This window comes from Micropterus dolomieu, linkage group LG06 (genome assembly GCF_021292245.1).
Source record: "Micropterus dolomieu isolate WLL.071019.BEF.003 ecotype Adirondacks linkage group LG06, ASM2129224v1, whole genome shotgun sequence".
NCBI lineage: Eukaryota > Metazoa > Chordata > Actinopteri > Centrarchiformes > Centrarchidae > Micropterus > Micropterus dolomieu.
Window position 1 is genome coordinate 29,576,084 of NC_060155.1, and position 26,130 is coordinate 29,602,213.

General features: G+C 43.0%; 1 protein-coding gene across 1 annotated transcript; it reads left to right on the forward strand.

Annotated features, from left to right (window-relative positions):
• The first annotated feature begins 3,150 nt into the window (after positions 1-3,150).
• Positions 3,151-24,239, forward strand: lamc2 (laminin, gamma 2). The gene is made up of 21 exons (XM_046052181.1): positions 3,151-3,237; positions 10,001-10,177; positions 10,657-10,774; positions 10,917-11,032; positions 11,126-11,257; positions 11,417-11,606; positions 12,351-12,463; positions 12,706-13,098; positions 14,835-15,068; positions 16,045-16,181; positions 16,816-16,972; positions 17,406-17,611; positions 18,205-18,284; positions 18,405-18,542; positions 18,787-18,931; positions 19,043-19,192; positions 20,068-20,182; positions 20,271-20,467; positions 20,871-21,029; positions 21,123-21,222; positions 23,030-24,239. Exons 1-21 carry the CDS (start codon positions 3,153-3,155, stop codon positions 23,281-23,283), a joined length of 3,396 nt encoding a protein of 1,131 aa, XP_045908137.1. The 5' UTR covers positions 3,151-3,152; the 3' UTR covers positions 23,284-24,239.
• Positions 24,240-26,130: the final 1,891 nt, after the last annotated feature.

Genomic DNA, 26,130 nt, shown 5'->3' on the forward strand with positions numbered 1-26,130 from the left:
GTCTATGAAGATTCTCAGTCATCCAGGTCATAGTTATCCAACGAAGGTTAACCTTCGTTGGAAAAACTAATGTATTTCTACTGTAAGATAACCACTAATGATAGACAGAGAGAGGGATTTGCAGTGGTTTGCATAAAATAAAATCACAGCTACAAAAAAGACTCAACTTACTCAAAACATGTACGAGGTATAAAGCAATTAAAATAGCTATTAATTCTAACTGCTATGCTGATGTACACAAATAAAAGTCGTGTGCCTCTGGCTGTATGTGCGTCAGATGAGTGTAGAAGGGTGTGTGTTGTTATTCAGAAGAGTCTCTGGCCCAGGGGGGAGTGATTATATATTTTTATTGCAGTGCTTTGTAGTTCGTGCAGAGGACGTGAAGTGTGATCCATACTAACTTATCTCCACCGCCAGCTCTCCTCTGTAACGGTAGAAGTACAACGTGTCCCTCTGAAATGTAAACACACCAGTATCTATGTACTTGAGTAAATATTCTCAGGTACATTCCACAGATGCACGCTTGTGTAGCTGAAAAGTGAACTCAGGGTTGAGAAATGCAGCTCTCAGATCCAGCCAGGTGTTGATGCGGTGTGTGTCCAAGGTGTGGTGTTGACAAGGTAACGGGAACAAGTTGGGCGTGGCGCGTGTGTATTAATGCCTGCGGCGGTGTATTTGTGCAGATTAGCGGTGGGGAAAGTGTGTGATGGATCATGATGTGTGAGTGCGTCTGGGCTTCAAGGCGTGGCTGGCTGCTGCGTCCTAACCTCAGCCTCAGGATACAGTTTACTGAGCGTTCGACGAGAACAAACTTTCAGGGGTGTTTAACCTTGGCAACACCCGGTGTGTCCAAACACAATGAATTCACAGAGTAACGGATTCAGTAGTGGTTGAACAATCACGAGGAAAGTTAAAGGAGTCTGGTTCTAGCCTGTTATTCTTTTTAGTCACTGATATGTTGTGTTTATTCAACAAGTCCTCCATCCTAAACCACACATATGAGTGTTAACTAGAGTTGTGAAACAGTCGCAGTTTAGTTAGCTTAAGGCAACAAAACTACTTGGTTGGATTTAGGAAAATATCTGGGTTTGTGTTAAAGTAAACTAAGAATACAGAAACACTACAGAAGTTGAAACTAACTCAGCCCTTACTTGGTTTTACGTGGGACTGAAATGTCGTTCTCCTGAGCGAAAGTCTGGGTTTGACCCATCCTGCCTCCTTATGGCCCAATAATACTCCTGAAGAGAGGCTACGCCGTAGCCGTCGGTGTCTCTGTCATTCTGCAAGTACACCCCCAAACGCTAGTCGGCAGTAACGCTACAGCGTCCACTGTGTTGACTTTTGCCGGGCGAGCAGGCTAACTTCCAGTTTAGACGTGAATGGGGGTAAAACTAAACGTGCGGCTGGTGTAGCCTTTTCAAACGTTACCGACCAAATGGATCACATTCTGATTTGGGTTGTGGCGCTCAAATATATCGATCCACCGTGTTACAGCCGCTGGTTTGGCGGCTAGTAAAAGTTGCTACAAGGCACGGGGCACTTCCTGACGGCTCGGAGGCATTGCGAGGCTACCCAGTCGACCAATCACAGAGCTTATGGTCCGCGTCGACTCGACGTACATCAGGCGTAGGCGACGGCGTAGGCCACGGGGCTACGCCGTCGCCTACGATTCAATTCGACGCAGAAGTATAAATTACACTTTAATTGCACTTTACTCTGACTGTCTGCCTGAGTCTCTTATTTAATCAAGATGAAGCCAACTGAGACATAATCTCTTTTTCAAGAGGGTCAAGAAAGGCAGGAAACAGCATTTAAAAGTTACGCTATGACAATACAATACAGTAAAACATCTTCAGGGACACCTGTAAACACACATTTAAAGAGTCCAGCCTACGGGATACATCTCGTCCTTAAGGAGCTCTGCAACCAGGGACTCGAACTCCCGAAGTGGTGCCACCACCTCTAACTGCAGAATCTTGTGTAAGGAGTTTCATGTTGAAGGTGCAAATTGTGGAAAAGCTGTTTATCCAACACGTCTCAGCCCCAAACTCGTCACATATAGACGCTTCGTCAAGACCCCTTGGCGTTGCCCTGAGTACCCTTTAGCGTAAGTTTTGGACACGCAGGGCTCTGTGGTCAAGTTAGCAAGAACAATGTGCAACGTCTGGTTAGACTTTCAAAATAAAACTAGCAAAGCAATTTGGTTGGGTTTAGTTAAAGGTCACGCTTTGGGTCAAAATAACTACAAAACAAGTTGCGTACGTTACTTACGTAAGTTAAGCAAGTTACGTAACTTAAATAAAAACATTCAATGTTGACTTTTTGTATCTCCTGGGTGAAAGTCCTGTTTCTGGCTCACCGTCCACCTCAACCAGCTCCTTACTCTGACTTCTCTTTTAAATACTCCCCAGCTACCTTTAGCGTTCAAACTGACGCCAACTACGGTGATGGTGGATCTGGCATTTGTAATAAAGCACAACAGAATCTAGCCTTTTCTAGCAGAGATGATGCTTCATGCATGTAATTTTTGCAGCACTGTCTGTATGTTCGTATAACCTCAGCAGGCTCATTCTCTTCTCATAGCAGCCCTTTAGTTTGGCTCCCAGCGATTCAAGCTGTGTATTTCAGCCCTTTACGACAACGTTTAATGCTTTATAACACCAAACAAAGATTAATTAAGCTCCATAGTGTTTAAGAATATGTCAGCATGTTTTATTGGTGCCACTCAGCCTAAATCTATAACTATATTCAGCGGCACCCAGACATCAGGCTAAATCAGATGCTGAATTTTAATCTTTTCCATTTGTGGAACAGAGACTTTATTCACTCGCATGATTAGATTTCTGTCTTGTGAAACGTCTCTGTGTTATAAAAATGTAAATATGGTGGAAAAGAGTCCCAGTAAAAGTCCAGAACAACGCCCCAGACTGTCCCGGCACACACACACCTAAACACACTGACTGACACACTGCAGCCTCATATCCTCTGAGTGTGTGTGTGCTCTGTGAATCACATGTGAGTAAGTGTGTCCCAGTATGTGCAGCGTGTACAGACCTGCAGCAGGAGAGGAGTTAAAAGCCGACGCTTTGAGGATCTGCATGAAGTTTTTTTTTTAGTTGGAGCTCTGAGGAAGATTTCAGGATTCACAGAACATGAAGAGGAGCAGCAGCAGCTGGATTTCCCTCTGCGGGGTTTTGGCTGCAGTTTGTGCCGTGCAGGCGACCTACACTCTCTACAGTAAGTTCCTCCACTTGTTTTTATCTCTGCATCTTTAAACGCTCGTCTGCTGTCACCTTTACACCTTGTGCTTCACACCCAACAGGATAACTTAGGATAAGTTTGTCACCTGAGCTTGTTTCAGACAAATCAGTTCTCCAGAGAACAGCTTTTTGTCTGCCTTTGATTAAAAGGAGTGTTTATACGGTGTCAGGTCTCACACAATCCCTTAATTATACACCTTAACCTCTTTCATAAACTTATTATATCATGATTAAAGTGAAGGTATGTTACAGGGGAAACTATAGTTAACCCCGAATATTGTTTATTCACCTCAAATATCCTTCATTGTGTTGATTAAGAGGTTTGACTGAGCTTTAAAGGGAGTGTTTGCTGTCTTCATGTCTTAGTTGTTTAACTTTAGACTTAGAAGCACTTTGCGCATGAAACGTTCAACACATTATTAAACTGTTAACGTTTGGTACGGTGTGTTTCTGCCGAAATTTGTATTTTTCATAATAATTTTCCAAATTTTTACCATTTGGAAAATCTCAAAATCAAGTGAACTCACGAGAGAGAGTGCATGTTTTCCTTGTTTTCACCTTTAAGTAAAAACAACAAGTGAAAGTGGACTTTTTGGACAGTGTAAAAAGAAGCTGAATACAGTGAGTAAAGACAACAGAAGGTGCACACACTACAGGTAAAGAGTAAAGTAAAGTTTCTCCCGTCGTCTGAACACTATTTACAAGTTGAAAATCCACCTGTAGAGACTTGAAAATACTGTAACATCTGCTTTTATATTGTCAGAGTTATAGTGTTACTCAGTTCTGCAGATTGAAATTTAGATTGATTTGAAACGTCGGCCCTTTAACATAAGATAAGAGTAGATGAGATAAATCTTTAACAAAAAGGACGGGAAATTTAGCAGCACGGAGAAACGAACCGGAGAGTTTAAAAAGAAAGCAGATACAGATAAGAAGAAAAAAATACACGAGGACAAATAAATGAATGAAAGTTAGAAAGGTGCTTACAGGATGTTTCTACAGTTTGACCAACACGTTGAAGTGATGATGATGATGATGATGATGATGATGATGATGATGATGAGGGGTACAGTGTTTTTTAAATCATTCATTTATTCATTCATCTTTACAACAACATTTAAAGAAAGACGGATCAGTATGGAAGCTCATTTCTGCCCGGAAAAGAAAAAAAAAACACAGTAGATTATAAGTCAGAAATATGAGATATGAGACAAAGTCAAAGGTCAAAATTATAATGTTTTAAGTCAAAACTTTGAAATTCTGAGTCCAAATTATGTTTTGAGATCAACATTATGGGACTGCAATTCATAGTGAGTAAGTATGTTTATTAATGTAGCACCTTTTCACCATTAAATTAAGACAAATTTCACAAAGGCAAGTCTAAACAGGAGCTCTTTTTTTTATTTTTTCTTAAGTTAGGATCAGTTTCTTTCTTAGTGGAAATATGCTTTCATACACAGACAAAGACAAAGGGTGAGGCTGCCCTCCCCTCCCCTCACCTGTGGGTGAGGCCCTCACCTGAGCTTTCAGACGGGGTCAGGGTCAGGGAAGTTATTAGTTATAATATGTTGAGGAGAATTCAGCCCACTACGCTGACGGATGAGTGACGTTACAGAGACTGAAGACAATTAAATCAAGAAGATTCAACGAGTTAGGGGCGTTTTTAGTTTACTTGTGCACAGGTAAGTCTTACTTCTAAGGTTTAGAAGCTCAAATAATACAACTCATCAACCCAAGAACGTTTATCTAAGAAAACAACACGTGTTCACCTGCAAAGGTGTCATTTACACTGGGGACGCAGGGGACATCTTCTTGGAATGGCTGATTTTGTCCCCACCACATTTTGAAAGCACTTGCTAAAAGTTTTCTGAAATTAGCTTACAACAAGAAATGTTTAATAACAAATAAAAATTCCCTGAGAAAGATTTACTTGCACAATAGGAAAACATGCAAATGCAATGTAGAAGACACTGTATTATTATTATTATTATTATTATTATTATTATTGGTACTCACAAATGTAACTTATAATCCTGCTGTTCTTATGTCACATATAATAGTTTAAAGAGTTTTTTATGCAGGAATATTGCTGTTTAAACTCCAAATATGTGGTTGATTTCTCAAGACAGAGCTGATTTAAAAAAATTGCTATGATGTTTTCGGAGATGTGAGGTCCCGCCCGCTAACGGGTCCGGCCAACATCAAGTCCTCTGCTGTTCCAATTGCTGAATGACGGACTGCCTGCTCGAGTTAGTACTCCGGAGCCAAACTTGCCAAGTCCGAGCTTTAAAGTAAAGAAGTCCAAACTTGGCGAACTCAGTATTGAGAAACAGCCTAAGAGTTTCATCACACCCCCAATCTGAGCCCTTAAATGTCCCCACCACTTTTCAACACAAAGTGACGCCCTTGTTCACCTGCATGTCACTCTGAAGCTACTTGTATATGTAGTTGATTTGGATAAAATAATTATCTCAGGATATTTAACAAAAGATTGAAAATGGTAGCAAAAGTTATGTTTTTAGATTGATTAAGAAAAAAACAGCATCATGCCTCATCTCATGGGGTAGAAAGCTCTGGAAAAAGCTAGTAAGAAGACCTTTAGATAAGTGGATTTCTTTAAAACTACTCCAAATAAAGAAATATTCCATGTTTATTCTTTTATACATGCTGTGAAAGAGCAAATGTTTATCACATTTCTTTGCATAAAAGTCGGTAAAATCTTGCAGAGTGATGTTATATGTTTATGTTAGGCCCTTTTTAGGTTTGGGGATCAACATTTTCCATGTGAGATTGTGATGTAAGAAACAGAGTTTGTGGATTTGTTATGTGTGTTTTGAGTTCCCTCCGGGGTAAAAGAAACACCACAGTTGTGAAACTGTATGGAGGCTTTTTTTATTAGCAAGTACTGTATGTTTAGAGAGGAATCCTCTCAGACAGACACATGTCGGAAAATACCTGAGCTCATCGCTGCCGGCGGCGTTCAGGTGAAGATTAACTCGCAGAGTGAGCCATCATGCACTCTGAACCGCAATGACAGAGCTGTTAAGAGTCTGCTGTCGCTCCACGAATCTCTGAATCAGAGCTGAGTGATCTGAGGTGAAGCTCGACGCACCTTAAAGTCACCTCCCCCTCTGAACGCTTACATTAGTCTGTGTGCAGTAATAAATCACTGTCGCTGTCAGGCAAGTTGTCTAAATCCTTTCCTTCCTTTAAAAGTCCTGTGTGTTTCATTATATCAGGATAAAAACATGTTAAAGAAGGATAAGGCTGGTGTTATTCACATGTTCACACATTAAAATACTAAAACCCAGACAGACTGAATCTGGTAGAAGGTGGCTTTTGAGCTTTTTTGATTAAGCTTCCATTATTTATTCTAAGCTATAAGGTAACTTTGGGTAATTATTAAACATACTATTCTCTAAATTCAAATTAGATTGTTGGTATGGAATAACAAATAAAGTTTAATTAAACATTCCCAGCTAAAGTCCGTCCCACCAAGAGTTTTCTTTTATGTTAATTCTGACTGAAAACGACGAAATTTGCAGCAGAATTTACCCAACACGTCTTCATACCTGAGCAACAGAATACATCGTTTGTTAGTGGCTCCTGAACAACATGTATGTCTATTGAAAAGTACCAGCAACTTGAAACTGACGCTTGTTTGGGGGAACTCTCTGTGCCTCCAGTCTTTGTGCTAAGCTAGGCTAAACTTAATACAGCTGACCCTGGAGCTTTGTCAGAGTATAATGCCAACACGTCCTCCAACCTATACGACAAAATAGGTTGGTTATCCCTGCCTCCCTGAAACACAGATGTGAGCGCTTCCCGTCAGGCGACCGGAACTTAACTAGACTAGACTCGAACGCCGGTCTCCTGTTGACCCATCCTACCTCCCCATCCTGCCTATTTATAATACATTATCCAACTTCCTTCTTTGCTACCTTTTCAGTTTTCGCCACCTCTCGGGGGCCGATCATTCGCTCGCATGGCTTCTCTTACTACGCAGACGATACCCAACATTACCTATCCTTCCCGCCAGAAGATCCCACCGTCTTGGCGCGGATCAGGGACTGTCTCTCTGACATATCTGCATGGATGAAAGCTCGCCACCTTGAACTAAAGCTCTGAACTCTTGGTCAATACAGCCAAGCAATCTATCCACCATAACATCAAACTACACATTGACTCCGCAACCATCACTCCAACCAAGGTGGCGAGAAACTTGGGTGTCATGATTGATGACCACCTGTCCTTTTCAGACCATGTTGCTGCCGTCACTCGGTCGTGCCGCTTTGCTCTATACAACATCAGAAAATTCAGGCCCTACCTCACTCAGTACGCCACCCAGCTTCTGGTACAGGCCATGGTTATCTCTCGCCTTGACTATTGCAATGCCCTCCTTGTGCGGTGAAACCCCTACAAATGGTTCATCTCTGCAATATGTGCTTACTAGTATGTCTTGTAACTTGTAGATTTCATGCTGTATTTGATGCCCTGTTGATGCTGGTATGTTGTTCCTCAAATATGAGTGGCTTTAGGATAAAACATTATGCCAAATGAGTAAATGTAAATGTACCGTACTGTACACAATAAATGTAAATATGGGTCATGATAACGTGCTGCAGGATCTATATAGTCATTTTTCTGGTGAGGACTGTCCCTATTATTGGAATCAGGGATTTTCTTGCAGAGGAAAAGTAAATCTGTGAATTCAACAACTGGTGAACTGTCACAGAAATTTGTGCCACTGATCAGTAGCTAACTATCTTAAGTTTGGACACGAGAAAATTTAGCAATCATATTAGTTTTATGACTATACTCTGCTGCAGTATAACTGCTTCCCAAAACAGATGAGACATGGTTTGCAGTCAGTAATTTGTACAAATATATCTTTTGAATTATTGTCCAGTTGGCAACCAAGCTAGTTAGCTTGCAACTGTTGCTGGCAGCTAACTTGGTAAACCACTTTGACTGGCTAGCACCAACATTATACCAATTAATGGTTGGCTTATGAGCCAGAGCGGCTCGCCAACTACCCCTGCATGTATTCACTACATCACCTAATCTGTTGTTAGCCTCCACCAGACTGGCTCTGCAGAGGTTGATTCAGGCTGGATCCTGATTCTCATTTTCACTACCTGTCATTACACCACTTTATACCACTAAATACTGTTTGAGGGTATGAAATTTCCATCTTTGCTAACTGCAGTAACAAGCAGCAGCCTGTTAATACTCAGAATCTGATATCAGAATGGAAATAGAAACGCAGCTTTAATGCAGCCGGTGTGTCAGTGCTGGAAAAAGGTCTTATCAGATCTGGCCGCAGACAGACATCTGTGTTGTTTCCTCATACGAGGCGTTGGCTGCTTCGGGTGGGACTCTGTGGCTCATGATATTTGTTTTCAGGGCTTCAGGCTGGGAGGTGCAGCTCTCTCTGGGATTTAAGAACAAACCACAGAACATACAGGCACTTCACTCTCTGTAAACATTTCTAATGCTCTCACGGGTCAGGTTAAAGCTCAATGGGCTGTGAAGAACTCAGATTTTGTCTCCATGGACAGTTTGTTTAACACTTAGAACAACCATTGGTCGGATTTCCATCAGATTTACTACAGATATTCCTGCTCCCCAGAGAGTGAAGACTTTAATGGCCTCCTGACATTTTCAACATCAGTGCGAAATTTCTTGTACACAATATCAAAATTTAATGGACAGTTTACCGATTTCATTCCTGTTCCCCGGAGAATGAACCCTTGAGATATGGTAAGACTCTGAGAATAGATAAATCATCAGTCTGCTGTCTGTGAAGACCCTCAGTCATCCAGGTGTCCAAGGTCAGTCCACTCACCTGTTCAGACCCGAATCTGCAGGCAGGTCCAGGCAGGAACATCAAAATGTCATTAACTGCTGTCTGCTGAGAGATAGAGACATCCCAGTCAAGCCGAGTCGCCACGGGGGGACCGACAATGCCTGAAATTGTCAGAAAATGTTACGTACTAATGTTCGAGGCCGTCGTGACATGGAACAGTGGATTACACTTTAGTATAAAACCATGAAATGTCCTTAAAATTCAGGAGCAGATTTTGGGAAGCAGAGTAAAATTCTTTGGATTCCATATTATGATGATATGAAGGGCGATCTCATGACCTAACGCTAAATAACTTTTAGTAAGTAACCTAATCCCCCAAGAAAAACTAAAACTCAGCTTGTGTTACATACTCAGCTTGGAGGAGAGGAGGCAGACGCCTTCTATGTAGGCCGCTTGGCCGCAGACATTTACGTTTTATATGTATTGTGTTTAAACACCAACAACATTACTAGCATTTTACTATTGTAGAACTATATAACCATATTATTTAGCTAAAAGCAAAGGCATACATTTTATTTGGGACACGTTGCTACCAATATCCAGCTACTACTGAATTTTCCCTATTCAAACAGCAGACAGCAAGAAGGAAATATTCCACAAAATCTGAAATGACAAAAACAGAAATGCATTCATAAGATAATAATTACATTTATAATAATGAGATGAGATAATAAGATTTTATTCTGAAAACAACCTAAATGGCAACTTAAAACAAGTCAATGGCTGTTTTAAACCATAAAAATAAGTTTAAAAAACAAGGCCTTTTGAAACTAGATTATAAAATAAGGGACAGAACTCAGTTACTGCCAGAGTAAATTATGTTAAAAAAATGAATATACCATTGACTTTCACCCCCCATCTCCTCCTGCAGCGACGGTGCGTTGCGACTGCAATGGGAGATCTCGGTACTGCCTTCGGGACGCCCAGGGCCTGTACTGCATCGACTGTCAGGGAAACACCGAGGGCCGCCACTGTGAGCGCTGCAAGGACGGCTTCTACCTGGAGGGGGCGGGACTGAGCTGCACACCCTGCCTCTGCAACCCCACAGGTGAGACACAACAACGTATACCTTTCCTTAAAGGTTCAGTGTGTAATATTTAGGAGGATATATTGACCAAAATGCAATATAATATCCTTAACTATGTTCTCAGTGGTGTATACTTACATAAACTGTCATGTTTTTATTACCTTAGAATGAGTCATTTCTATCTACATACACTGTGGGTCCTCTTACATGGACGTCACCATGTTTCTACAGTAGCCCAAACAGACAATCTGCTCTACAGAGCACGTTTCATCTCTACGTTGAAAACGTACAAAGAAGAAGGAAGAAGTAGCAGCAGTAGTAGTAGTCGTCCTCAGAGGAGCACTTGAATGCACCGTGAGCTGTTGGTTGCAATTCACAACCCTCACCACTAGATGACACTAAAACTTGCACTCTGAACCTTTAAGACACTCCCAATGTTTTAAAAAGGAGAAAGTTTTATAACTAAATGTTGGACGTATCTACGCGTTGTTTTCCTCCAGGTTCTGTCAGTGCAACGTGTGACAGCAGGGGGCGCTGTAGCTGCAAAGAAGGTGTCACAGGAGAAAAATGCGACCGCTGCCCGGACGGACCGATCGGACCGGATGGCTGCTCGCAAAGGTGAAGAAACACAGAATCCTTAAAATAATCTCACATCAGCGTCTCTTTAATTACTGCACTTAAACCAATTTCAGAACTAGTATTTTAAAGCACTCAAATATTTAATAGTTTTTATAAAACTGCCCCTCGTTCTGTTTTTCAGACGTCAGCCCAGACAGGATTCGGGCAGTTCGCCGTGTTTCTGTTACGGCCACAGCAGCAGGTGTTCTCCACAATCCGATTACTCCATCTACAAGATCACCTCCACCTTCGCCGACGGTAACCTTTCGCCTCTCGCCTTCACAATAGAAGAACAATCCGACCTCCCGAACAATCTCAGTAGTTAACAGTGGATTGTGGGTTTAATTTCAGGTCCGGACGGTTGGAGGACGGCGACAGCGCAGGGCGTCACACCCGACGACGTTCACTTTCGCTGGTCACCAAAACACCAGGACCTGGAGGTGATCTCCAAAAACAGCCTGCCGGTTTACCTGTACGCCCCAGGTGAGAACAAACCCCGCCTCCTTTACCTTCCTTTCCTATCGTTTCTTTTGTCTCCTGTTGTCCACATCTCCTTCTTTCCTTTCCCTGTCTTTCCTTTCTTCTCCTCTTGTTTCCTCATCTCCTCCTTCCCTGACCAGGTGTCTCTCTCCCCTCCCTCAGCTCCTTACCTGGGGAATCAGTTGCTGAGTTATGGTCAGAACTTTTCCTTCTCGTTGCGTCTGGACCGCGGCGTTCGACACCCGTCCACCAATGATGTGATCCTGGAAGGTGGCGGTCTAAGAGTCAGCGCCTCGCTCGGTGACCTGCGATCCATCGTCCCCTGTGGACAAAAGATCAGCTACAGTTTCAGGTCAGAAAATTAACCAGCAGTAAGACTTAAAACTTTGTCCATCAAAGTCTATGTTTATGCATAGAGTCTCTGCTGATGTGATACACCCCATCCACCCACCTGGTACTCCAAACTGGTTAAAGTAAACATCTTGTACGTTTAGGGCACATACAAAACTGAAATTTGATAAAAATAAATCTGAGCAAACACAAATACAAATTAAAAATTAAAATAATAACACCCTGCGACCCTGTACGCAGGAGAAGCGGTTGACGATGGATGGATGGAATAATAACATTGGGACCCATCCATCCATCCATCCATCGTCAACCGCTTCTCCTGTGTACAGGGTCACGGGGGGCTGGAGCCAATCCCAGCTTACATTGGGCGAAAGGCGGGGTACAACCTGGACAGGTCGCCAGTCCATCGCAGGGCCACACAGAGACAAACAACCAGTCACATTCACATTCACACGTAAGGTAACCTAAATTTTAGAGACACCAATTCACCTAGCTTTGGATGGTGGGAGGAAGCCGGAGCACCCGGAGTTTTCTGAAATTTACAAGATGCACAGCGAACAAGAACAAAAATAGAGGAGCTTTAATTGTAGTTGATAAAGATTCCAGTCTGATATCTCATCAGTTCTTCCACAGGCTTTCACAGTGAATAGTTCAGCATCTCTGGGATGGACTGGTACAAAACTGTAGCGGCAGCTAAATGTCTCAGCCGATGTTAAGCGTGAAATCATATCTTCTGTCTGAACAGACTGGATGAGCAGCTCGGCAGCAAATGGAGGCCTCAGCTCTCTTCCCTCCAGTTCCAGACGCTCCTCCAGAACCTCACCGCCATCAAGATCCGGGCAACGTTTGGCGAAAATGGTGAGCTTCCTTTTACTTCCATTTTATTTTTTACACCTCCCTTCTTTCTTCTCCAGTTGTTTTCCTCTCTCTCTTACTGTAGGCCTGCTTCCTTTAATTCTTTCAGAGAACTCGTAACGCTCTTTTTTTTAGAGTTCATGATCCTTCGGCTGCTTCTTTTTTACACATTATCAGAGTTTGCTGCTGAATATTTGGAGGATGATTTTGATCTTTCTTGATTTGAACTGGTTTGCCTTTTTCAGGACGTGGTTACCTCAATAATGTGCAGCTGGTGACGGCGCGACGTGGAGAAGGCGTCCTGGCCCCCTGGGTCCAGACCTGCAACTGCCCGCCGGGATACGACGGTGAGTTCTGCGAGCGATGCTCCGCTGGTTTCAGACGCAGGATCCCTGCAGACGGAGCCTTCAGCCCCTGCGAACCCTGCAACTGCAGAGGAGGCAGCTGCGACCCGCAGACGGGAGACTGTTACTCTGCTGACGAGACGCCCGGAGAGCAGAGCTGCTCTGAGGGGTTTTACCGAGACCCCTGGCAGCCTCGTACCTGTGTGAAGTGTCCCTGTGCGGACGGAGTGTCCTGCTCGCTGGCTGCCGGTTCGCTGGAGCCCCGATGTGACCGCTGTCCAACTGGAACCACAGGTAGGTGATGGGATAACTGTCTGACTGTTCTGGCTGATTGAAATCAAGAATGTCTGTTTGTTAGGTCATCACTTCCCCAGTTTGTATGTATTGTTGTAACATTTACATGCCAGTAGTTTATTCTGGTAGATAAATCTTCAAAAACCCACAGGGTTGTTTAAAAACATGTTAAATAGCTGAACCCTGGAGCACTGCTACCTTGGGCATTGCTCTTTCTTGGATTGTACATCTTGCTGTCGGAGGAAGGTTAACATCAAGGCCAACTGGACTTGGTTGAAGATACTTGAAAACATTTCAAATCTCATCCAAGAAGCTTCTTCAGTTCTGACTGACAAGGAGTCCCAGCTTTTTAACCTCTGTGGGGTCGTCATCAAGGTGATGGATACCTCTTGGTTCGTTAGTGCTCCTGGCTGTTGAAATGACTGCCGCTGTGGTTGTTGGAGTCAAGTAAAGTCTGTTGGCATTGAGGCCAAATGTAAGCGTTTGTTCAGTCTCCTGGGAAGAGATGAAAGGACAGCATTGTGGTGGGGGGTAATTGGTGTTGCAGACCTCCTCCCAGGTTGAGGAATGGGTTCTCTACTTTACCTGGTAGCTGCAAAGCTGTGCCAACAAAAAGTTTCATGGCTCAGTGTGTTTGTCTGACTCGGATCGTCACTGTTAAATCAGCCCATGTACGAGGCTCACCTGCCAAACACCAACGCAGCGTCTCTGATGGCTGAATAGTTTTTTTTGATTGGTATGGTTACATCTCTCATGTGCAACTGGGTGTCACAGGGTTTTGACGTCATCTTTGGGCTTTGGTAGGCTTCACTGTCTGATCTCTGGCTTACCCCCTTGGTTGGAAGTAACATTTCTTCAGTTGCCTTCAGTTTCTAAGGCCATTGTGTCCAAATAAATATTTTATTATTTATTGTCTGTTAAGAGGATTCCCATCAGCTCCATTGGTACACACAAATATATATTCATGGGCAATATCTACACATGAACAGTTACTAAAGCAGAAAATATCTTTAGCAGTAAAGTAGTGTTGTAGTACTTGAGACCGGTCTTGGTCTTAAGACCACTTTTTGATGGTCTTGGTCTCGTCTCAGTCTCGGACATTGAGGATTGGATTTTATTTCAAGACCAGTCAGGAACTTTGGGAATATCAATAAATTGCTTTTGCATTGTCTTATTTGTTAACATCCTAACTTTGATTGGAAGTAAAACTTATTGCTTCAAATGCAACCAATAACCCTAATTAACAACTGTCACCCCTCCTTGCGATGCTTACGTTGATTTCAGCTCTTAGTGTTTGTATGTGGGTGTTGAAACGGGAATGTGGATCTTTCAGATCACAGAAGTACCTATGATCTCGTTTCACATTTTATTGCGTGACATGCAATGCAGGGAAATGGTCTTGGTCTTGACCTCGGTCTCGTCCTCCCTCGGTCTTGGTCTCGACTGCTCTCAGCCCCTAAAAGTCTTGGTCTCGATAAACTCTGGTCTTGACTTGGTCTCGGTTTGGGCGGTCTTGACTACAACAGTAAAGGCTCTCATGGGTTCCTCTCATGTTCCAATCTGAGGAACCTCTATACAGATTATAAATGGCATCTTTTAAGTAATTTGTTTGTTGTCATGGAAGACGTAATTGGGTCTAGTAATCAAATTCAAATTAATTCATTTGTAAATTATGCTCACATTATTGATATCAAAGTCTCAACAGTACGGTAATATCTGCTTGTATCTCCCCTCAGGCCCTCGCTGCGACATCTGTCAGGAGGGTTTTTATGGTTCTCCTGCAGGGGGCGCCGGCGTGCAGCGACCCTGCAGGCCCTGCCAATGTAACGGCCACATTGACGTCAACGTGGCGGGAAGTTGCGATCGCAGCAGCGGCGAGTGTCTGAGGTGTCTGAACAACACGAAGGGCCGGAGCTGTGAGGCCTGTGTGCGAGGTTTCTACCACAGCCGAGCCACCGACGCCTGCAAACGTAAGGACCACGTCTCAGTCAGGACGCTCCTGGTGCTGTTTTCTAATTAATAGCAATCCATTTATCTACTAATGATTATCAAGTGAAAATGTGTTCAGGTGTTTTTTCTGCTTTATATTGTAAATGAGAAAATGTCATCATTGTGTCTGTGCTTTAAAAACATCACTTAGATACTGGGAACTAAAAATCTGAGTTTAGAGAACAGTTAGCCAAAATACTGTGAACGGTGAACTTTTAAAAATGGCTTGATCGTATTTTTAATAAAAAATAAAATAAAATAATAATAATAATAAAGTTCTAGTTTGAACACTGGAGGCGCCGCCATTCTGAACATTATTGATGGATTAGTAGTCTGTAAAGACATTTACGTCAGTTCAACAAACATGGCGTATTTGGTTTAGAAAATTTAATCAAGTTTTTTACATTTCACAGACAAGAAAATCAAAATAAATCAAAATAAAAGCATTTTATTCTAGCAGTTTGACATCCTCAAATTTAAATCGCTGGCTCCAAACCTGCTTTCATCATTTTATTGTCAATCTCCCACAGAATGGCAGCTTTATTTAAGATTTAAAAAGACAAAAAAGATAAGCAATGTTCAATATTTAGGATGAATTTGGTTCATTTTGAGCAGTTGGAATACATTGATTACTACGGCCTTACATGTAGAAGGTCACCCCGTCGATACCTCGGTATCGATCATCTTGACAACAACCCCACTGAGATTTTCCCACCAGGCAGTCAGACAGAAGAAGTCTCTCGGATGAGGGACGAAACGTCTTCAAGTATCTTCAACTAAGCTTCTGATTTTAACCTTCTGAGAAAGTCGCCCCAACATTTTCCTACGACCACTGTAATAACTTTTGTATGAAATGTACGTGACCTGTGAAACCTGAGCCCTCAGCCTGATGTTGAGCTGAACTCTGTGAAGATGAAGCTTGTTAACACTTGTTTCCGCTCTTGTTTTACGGACCAGCGTGTAACTGTGACGTTCAGGGCTCACAGTCTGCACAGTGCGATGATTCGGGTCGCTGTCGGTGCAGACCGGGCTTCGAAGGCCTGAGGTGCCAACGCTCCAACTGTCCCGCCTGTTTCGCCCCCATCAAGTCAAAGGTACAGCTGAGAAAACTCTGCTTCATGTCCTGTTTATTTGGATGAAGACACTTTGTAACTAGATCTGGGTTTTTTTGGTGAACTCCCAAGATTAAACACTAACAACAACAATTAAATGTAGACGTGCACAACAAATGTAACGTGTTTATTTTATTTTATTTGAAGGATCATTTGGTTTATTACAACATAAGTGAAATGTTGCACTTTAGTTTTAGGCACCAAAACTAGTTGGTTAGGTTTAGAAAAAGATCATAGTTTAGATTAAAATAAGTACGTCACAAAAAAGTGGTTCCAGCCCTTTTTTACCTTTCTGTTTTTTATACTAGGCCTACTTTTACCATTCAAAAATGACGCCAAAGGGCTTCCCAATGCAATACAAAATAACTCCAAGGGGTCTTGAGCAAGTGTCCATATCGGCTGGTTTAGAGGGAGACGGTGTATCTAAATTGTGGGACGGTTCTGCTTTGTTACAGCTTGGGTCTTCTTTTTGAAGATTTGTCCATAATTTCTGTCAGTAATAATGACACTGTAAATGGACAGCATAATGGGTTTTAATCCAAAGCGCTTTACAGTTTGCGTCTCACTGATGGCAGCAGTTGGAGACAGTTTGTAAATTAGTTTCTTGCACTTTCAGATGGAGGCTTACGGTGCCAAGCTGAAGGAGCTGGAGACCCTGTTCTCAGACATGGACGGAGGTTTGAAACCAGCCAACAGTGCTGAGATTGAGGCTGCTCTGAGAGCCATAGAGGAGCTGGTGAACAACCTGCAGGACGAAACCGAGCAGCTCTCAGGTAGGACAGTGCTTCATTTACAGCATCAAGGATTCATTCTTTATCACTCACCGGCGTCAGGAGATGTGAACTGGGGTGTAATGAGGCTGAGGCACCCAAAACATGCATCTTTTTAAGCCATTAAATTTTCCTAATGCTGCAGTAATATTTAAAATGATAAATGAGACTGACATCAGACAAAGGTCAGCGATCTCCTGAGAGCTGAACTTGTTGTATTGACTTTTTATTTATGGAGAGAAGTTGTGTGTTTTCCCATTTAGCAGTCAGGGTTTTCTAGCACCATCTAGTGGACATCTAGTGGAAGGGCAGGGTGAAAACAAAAAACTGCTTCTCCAGGGACAGAAATTGTCTTCTGGAGAAGTTGTGGAGAACGTTTCACATCTGATAAGAGGAAGTTACATGTGTGTGACGTCACACCTCCCGTGTCCAATAGGACTGGAGAGGAGCCTGCAGGGTCGTCTGGCGTCCATCAGCAGGAGTCAACTGGAGGACGGACAGGACATCCAAAACATCGCCGAGTCAGCGGAGAACATCAAACAACAACAGCAGACGTACAAGACGAAGGTGGAGGAGGTTCAGACCCTGATAGAGGAGATGAAACGCAAACTGGACAAGGCCAGGACTGACCTCGGATCAGCTGTAAGACTTGACACACATATAAACATAAATAAATTAACTGGAGTGTAGACTGATGGGATGCAGTCGTAGCACGAACAGGAATTTTAAAGGAGTATAAACTGTACACCGCAGGTTTTAAATACGTTAAACTCTTTTTTCTGCATCATACCATCAGTGCAGCACTTGAGTACTTAGTTACTTTCCACCTCTGGTATTATACTGCTAAAGAAGATGATGAAACCACAAGGTTTAAATACAAAAACTGATGATTTTAAAATATTATACATAGATTCAAGTATGTTAACTTCACTGAAAAGTCACTAAACCTACCAGATATCTTCTACGTCCCTACAGAGATATCAGAGAAACATTAAATATGATATCAGGGGCCGGCAGAGAGACTCCACACAGCTTATGATGTAAAATTAGCTCCACCTTTTGTCACCTTCACGTCTTGTTCGTGATTTCTGATCGAGTCGACGGGATCTTTATTTAATTTCAAGTCTGATTTTGACGGAAATTAAAAAAGTAAGAAGGAAGGTGAAGGGAGGCAGCTGCTGGTGATGACTGTGAGTTTCAGATGATCTAGATGAGGATTTACTTTTCTCTTTCAGGAGTTTCCTCTTGGAGATTCTCCACAGGGTCCAGACTTCCTGTCTTCTTTGGTGCAGACCGCCACCAGTCTGGCCGACAAGTGAGTCCGTCATGTTCATCTTATGGCGTTACTGACAAATTCATAAGAGGTCACTTCCACCACGTTAGATGTTTGTGTGTCTTCACCATCGTCTCTATTTCCTCTCCGTCCGTCCTGCAGACACCAGACGACAGCAGATTCTGTGGACCGAACCGCCACGGACGCTCTGAGGGACTCGGAGGCGAGTCTGGCTCTGGTCCGAACTCTCATGAACAAAGAGAACAGAGTCAAGGAGCTGATCGGAGATCTGAAAACCATGTGAGTCGCCTCAGTCATTCTGAGCTCCTCTCGTAAACACACAAATAAGATTCCTCACTTTAACAGCAGTGGAAGAAGTCCTCAGAGAGTAAACGTAGTAGTACCAGTGTAGAAATACTAAAAGACAAAAGTTTTAGCATTAAAATATACTTAAAGTAACAAAAGTACTCATAACGGCACATTTCAGTGCGTGATCATAAATCTGTGATACTCCAATAAACTAACGGCTTCCGTGCGGTTTCAGGTATGATCAGACCTCGGCCCGGGTGAAGGGGTTTGAGAACCAGGCGACCCGGCTGAGCACTGAGGCCAGAGGCGAGAGCAAAATGGCGGACAGCATGCTGAAAGACATCGCCAACATGGAGCGAGACATCCCATCATCCCTGAAGGTAACTGGTCAAAACGTTGAGTTCACCTTTAGAACCCCCGACCTTCGGAAACACGAGTACGTTGTTATTCTTTAAGTCTCCAACCTCCTGGTTTCTTCCCACCATGCTCAGGATGAGGTGAGCGCCATGGTTTCCAGAGTGGGCGATCTGCAGAAGACGGTGGACGAGGACATCTCAGGCTACCTGGCGCTGCAGGGCGGTGTGCAGCAAGACATGGCCGCCACCCAGGACCTGATGGCCAAGGGCAAGGCCGCCCAGCAGGTACTGAAGGATTAAGAAAGTCCAAAATTCACACATGAAGCGGGCAGTACTAGATGTTAAAGATGTTTCTTAGGGGGCTTAATAAAGGTAAGACAGGTGTTGTTCAAGGACCTTCCAGATCTGGTTCTGTCTCTCGTGGATCTGTCCTGGTCAGGGAGACGACAGAAAGATAAGGGAAAGACAGCAGCTGAGGCGTCAGCAGATATCTGTGTTCTCTGGGAATCTTAGATTCAAGTGTGACATAGGGAACGCATTGGAGTCTGAACATCAGACAGATCTGTTGTTCAGGTTAAGGCCAGTTAAAGATGAAGGGAAGAGGCACTAGGGCAAAGACAGAAACAAAAATGGGACTGAAAGATGTTATCCTTCAGATTTGTTTGGCCATTGCATGTGTTGGATGCTGGCACAGCAGAGTCTCATTAAACCTTACTATAAGTCTTCATCAGTCTCCGAAACTCTTCATCACACCTGAACTTGGCTCACAATATTTCTTCACCACTATCCATGTAAACTACCCTAAAACAAAAGGTACAAAGATGCAAAAGTGTGCAAATTATGCCACATTACGAAAACGAGACAAATCCACTTCACTCTGCAGCTCAGTAGCAGCAGCTTGTCAGTTTGGAAACATGCAGATGGATCTCGCTGTGACGGTTCATGCTCTAAGAGGCAGCAGCTGTCCAACCATAAGACGAACATGAAAAACCCGGAAAAGCAGCAAACTGAATCATAACCACGCAGGAAGAATGAGAAGCATCTCATTCATAGTCATACAGAAGTAAAAACACATCTGGTAAAACTGTGGAACTTGTGAAAGCGTTAAGAGCTTCATCAGGGGGGTTGCATGTTGATCTCCGTGTGGTTCCTCTCTGCAGGATTACGACAAGCTGGTGGACAGAGTCAACATCGCCAAGGACATCACAGAGAGCGCTCTGCAACGCATCAACAGCAACAGCAACGAGCTGGACAACACCCTGAACACCCTGAAAGGTAGACCGACCGACCGACCGACCGACCGAAGAAGCAGTGTCTTTGTTTCCTCTATAAACAGACTGTGACTCCTTGTCTTCCTCCGCAGGGTTCGACCAGCAGATCGACGGCAGCAGAGCTCTGGCCGACGCCGCCATCAAGCGTCTTCCCGGCATCAACGCCACCATCCAGCAGGCTATCGGCAACAACGCTGAGACGCTGTCCGTCCTGGGAGACGTGTCTGATGGTTACAGCAGCGCACTGGAAAGCATCAACCAGCTGGAGACTCTGGTCAACGGTCTGGAGGTAACAACCAATCATCAGCGCTCTCAGAGTCATCTGTGTGTCCAACAACGCCAACGCTGTCTATGATGAGTGACACAACTGCAGTTTATTACTTTAATATAGCTGCTGTTTTTGTCACACTGGCCTGCAGCTGATGTTTAATACTCAAGTCGAAGTTCAGAAAAACGTTTTAGGACTTCTCGTCCATGCTGGCTTTGAACAGTTCGGCATGAAAGTTCATTCTTGACAAAACAATCCCAACTCAAAGTCCACCAATTAGCCTTGTCCAGAGCTTTCATCCAGCTTGAGTTGAGACACCGGTTGTTTTCCGAGTCAAACAACAAGTCAACACTGAATGTTATTTAAGTTTGTAGGCCACGCAAGCAACGTAACTTAACTTGGGTGTCTTGTCTTTATTCTTCAGGGAACGTTTGAATCTTTGCCGCCTTATGCCGATCTGGCGAATCAAGCCACCAAACTGAACAAAGACGTGACGGATCTGAAGACGAAGGCGGTCGGCACGGCTAGAGACCTGGCCTCCGAGCTGGACACCGCCAGGACGCTGGAGGCCGACGCTGCGCAGGTAAACCGTCCACACAGAGAGAGACAACCTGTCAGGGATAAGAGTCAAGAACCGCAGGACAAAAAGTCAGTAATGTCAATGTCTCCTCTGCAGGCTGCCGATGGAGCGGCTGCAGCTTTCAACAACGCCAAAAAGACCAGAGACGCTGTGGGAGAAACGCTCCGGAACATCAACAGTATGCTGGCTAACCTGAGTGAGTACAGCTTCACGGTTTAACATCAAGCTGCGGTGCTTTCTCACAGTCGGGGGGTCTGAGAGCGAAATATGTCGGAATAACCGGAATAAACATTCCTCTATAAACACAACATCAGACCCAGAATCACAGACCGTGATGTCACCCGCTGGTTTGTGGACTACAGCTTTTAGCTTTAGTTTAGGCGAGAGGGTGGAGCTGGGGAGGGACACGCATTGCTACGCCTGACGGGTTTTGGTAGAGTTAATCACCTTAACCCTAAAGCCTCTCCTGCTTCCTGGTCTCTGTTCCTCTAAACGGGACCATAATTTACTAAATGAACATCATGCTGTGTTGAAGAAGACTTGAAACTAGCCCGGGTCTCTCACACCAAAGGCATAGTCGTCACCACCTTCACTTTTCAGAATAAAGAAAACATCATGTTATTCTGACTTGGGAACTTTAACACAATATTGTCCCCGTGCAGCCCTGTAGATGCACCAAGTACATGGACATTAAGTCTTAAGTAGCCTGATACAAACAAACAGTGTGCCTCCTCTTTAATCAGCTGGATTGATTGTATCAGTGTTAATATTAGATATCATATTGGTGTCTGTGGTGGAGGCTGCTGCCGTTCCACTTTACTGATTGAGATGCAACGAGCTAGCAGTCTGTGGAAACTTTTATGGTGTGAAAGAGCAACACAGGGTCTCTCTCCATGTTTTTGTAAACGAAATGTCACAGTTTTAGGTTTGGACACCAAAACTCCTTCATTAGGAAAAGGGGGTTAAAACAACTACATTACTTAGTTAAGTAAAAAACATGAAATGCTGACTTTTTGTTTCGCACGAGAAACCAACACCAGCCTCGTGGTTGAAAGTCCGGTTTCTGGGCCACAATCCACCCCAATCACCTCCTTACTCGGACTGTTTTATTATTATACACCTGCTACGACTTGGGAGCGAAAACAGGTTGGACCTCCATCTCCAGATCCTAGAGTAGAACATAAAGATCGCCTGAACATTACGACTAAATATCACTGTACACAACTATAAAAATGGTTCATTTCATAGTGCTCATTACTTAAACAGTAAAATAACTGTAAATGAGGCAGAGTTAGCTCAACAGACTCATTTTCCTCTGTTGTCCCTGGCCAGTTATTGAAAGGGCAACCTAAAATTAAGATTTAAAATGACATAAAACAACTTATTACAGTCCACACGTGATAACAATATATACAGAATAATAGACAGGTACAATAAGTAACAAACAACATAAAGACAAAGCATAACAAAGACAATCTGCAAACAAGCAACACATCTCAGTAAGGCAAGTTTATTTGTACCGCAACAACAACAAGGTATTCAAAGAGCTTTACATAAAAGTTTTAAAAGTTAAACAGAAAATAAAAAGGCAGGTTAAGCTGACCAGTAAAGGAACGATAAGGATTTGCTTCTCTTATCTGCATCGATAACAGATTCCGTTGTTTAGAGATCGCGGAGTGACTGAAGGCTTCTTCGAGTGGTTCCAATAATTGTTTTCCCAACTCAGAAGTCTTTGGGTATTTAAAACTTGACAGCTGTGAAAACTATCAGGTTTCTGATCTAAAACTTTGACGGTAGCTTTAGAGTTTCGAGTGGCTTCATTGTGGATTTTCTAGCCCGTGCCCAGCTTGTCAAACAATTCCTCTTGTATTGGAATTCAGATACATAAAGTGAAATTCACGGACTTTAAAGCTGGTGTTAAGTGTTTTTAAGTGAGCCCCCATGTGGCCTGTTTTAAAGAGCTCTTTCTTACCCTCTGCGTCTTTCGTTCTCCTTCTCCTCAGACCGGTCCGGCGCTGTGGATGAAAAGCATCTGAAGCAGCTGGAGGACTCTCTGGCCAACGCTCAGAGAGACGTGGAAGGAAGTCTGAGGCCTCGGTTCAGGGACATGGAGAAGCTGGAGGCCGCCCAGCGCCGCCGGCTGACGTCCATCAACCTGGACATCGACACCATCCTGGGGGACATCGCCAACCTGGAGGACATCCTGAGAGCCATCCCCAGCGGCTGCTACAACAGCCCGCCCATCGAGGAGCCCTGAGGGCCGCCAGGAGACGTCAGGTCTCACAGAGTCCTGATCTGCCATTTAAACAAGAATCTACCTTCTTTTATAAAACAACGGGTGGTGCAGTGACAGTGTTTTTGAGTGACTGGTACTAAATAATAATTCAGAACAAATGTGTATTCACAGCTCAAAGCTTTATTTAAAGCATCTTCCTAGAAGAGTGTTGATAACGTGCTAAACATGAAAGGGAGGGCGGACTATACAAATCAGAGTTAGAACTATTCTAAAAGTGAGTTTAAGGAATTTAGTCTTCGGCCAGTGTTTTACATTTTGCTGTATTATCAGGTACCAATAAAATCCTGCTGGTACTCAAACGCTAAGAATTAAATTTTATTGATTTTAACTTTTAAGGAACAAAGAAAACTTTAAAGAGAAATCTGTCCTCACTGCTCCATAAAGTCGTTGTTGTTGTGAGAGACAGATTTACAACCGAGGGCTCCAAAAAGATCCTACATTTCCCATAATGCACTTGGTTAGTGTCTGTAAACAGCCACAATTTCTCTTTCTTTTCCTCTTGAAGTTACGAGGTTGGTGTTGTTCGATGAACTCATCACGTTCACTGGGTCAGTTCACCCAAAAACTCACTGTGATGCTCGTGCTGCGTTCACGCCACGCAGGAGCCACTGTAAATATCAGTATCTGTCTCAAAAATACTGTCCACGGTCAAAAACCAAGCAATGACCCTGAACGCAACATGTTTTACAGTAAATACAGATTAAACTGCTGCGGATCAACACGTTTCGTTTCTGATAATAACGGTGTGTTTGATGTATGAGTGTGTCAATGTAAAAGTGTTTTATTTATAACTGTAAATGTTTTTGAATTCAGTGTTTTTATTTGTTCTGTCGACTCATTCATGCGACGGATCAGCAGAGATATTTATATGTTTTGTTACTGCTTTTAAATAAAACCTGCTGCACTTTTTCTCCTGATTTTCAACATGTTTTAGTTTCATTATTCATGTATGTGTTTGACATTACTACGTGCAGCACTGGTGACGTTATGGAAGCCAAAACAAATGGAGGAAAAGTTAGGAACTATGGAATAAAAATAAAAATGTTAAGAGCATCTCCATTTTATAATAATGAGATAACGAGGTTAAATATACCAATTCTTGATTTTCAACTGATCATTTACTGAATGTCAAAACGCACTCCTGTCTGAAATGTTGAGTACAAAGTGACTTAAATTAAAGACAGCACATCTAAAATAAGGACATGTGGTCATATTACTACAGAATAAACTTTATTGTGGTATTGGAATGACAAGAGTTAACTTGTAGAGTCCCGGGACATGCGGGGGAAGGATGAAGTCCACTTCTGAAAAAGTCAGGAAGGTGGAGCTGCCTGCCTGTCAATCATCACACCGACACCGTGTGGTGCTGTCGCGTTCAGAGTCACTGGAAATCGTGACATGACATAAATGTCTCTTCTATGAAACTGGCAGATTGTGACTAACGTACCCAAATTGAAGTCTACACACACAGAACAGACTCAGTGTTACATATTCTACTAACTGAGATCTGATAAACGTCATCACGCCAAATCTTTGAGTGTTAGATTCACCACCGATCAAATGTTTCTCTGGATCTACAGATGAGTTAATATTTTTAACCAAAGACATTTTTATCTAGGCAGCAGGGCTCCGAGTTGCTTCATGTAACCAGACTTAAATTAAAAATTAAAAATCTGTTGCCGCAAAACACGTAGCATAAATCTCCTGTTGAAATACATTAATTAAAGTCAAATTCACTTTCAGTTTAGTTCCTCTCTTTGTTTCAGTCTCTCTCTCTTTCCTTTGGGATGAGTTAAGTTCACTGAGTCCAGCTGCGTCGTGTTACAGCTGCAGGATGCTGATCGAGGCCTTTCTAGTCAACGCCAGAGGCGTCGACCCAGCAGGAGGTCAGACTCAGAACGGCGTAGAGAATGTGGTCAGTTATCAAACACCCTGTGCAGACTCCCGATCATAAAACAACCATAAACACGGTTAAAGCAAACAAAAAAACAAACAAACCACTTAACTACGTAACCTACTTAAGCACTGATTACCAAATCAGCCTAAACAGTGATTCTGAGCAGAAGGATGTGCAGCCGTTCAGGCGATGGAACAAAGGCGGGTTGCCGGTAGGCATAGTCAAAAAAACACAACAAGGACAAAGTACCAACAACGTGCTCCTGAAACACGTCTGCCAGAGGAAGATGACGGAACCAAACCGCAGCAGGACTCAGTGAACTTTCTGGGCTAGAGTTCAGTTATATAAATGTTAAAGCATAAATAACATTAAATTATGTTTCCGTCCTCGTCTGTAAACACACAGCTGCTGCTGAGAAAACCCCAACCAGACACACTCACACAAACAAAGTGCATCACAGTTTACAAACAAAAGAAGTGAAAGGCAGATTCACACACACACACACACACACAGAACATGAATAAATGTACAAATCATTGCAAACAAATTTCACACTGACGAGGTTCTTCAGTACAGATCTGTACATTTACAGAGCGAACAGAAAATGGACAGACGTGGGTGATGATCCCCACTCTATACTATATATTTATATACATATACTCTCTCTCTCTATATATATATATATAAATATATAGTATGTATATATATCCTCTTTTGTATTGTTTCTTTTTTGCAAACACATTCACAACAGATCATATTCTACCAAGTGATAAACATTCATGCCAGAACTGTCTAAGCATGCAGTCTAAGAGGAGCTAACAGGAGCACATGAAGAAGAAAAGAACAGCCTTATACACATCACAAAAACACTGTTTTACAAAAGTTTCCATCATCATCAATATGTCAAATGA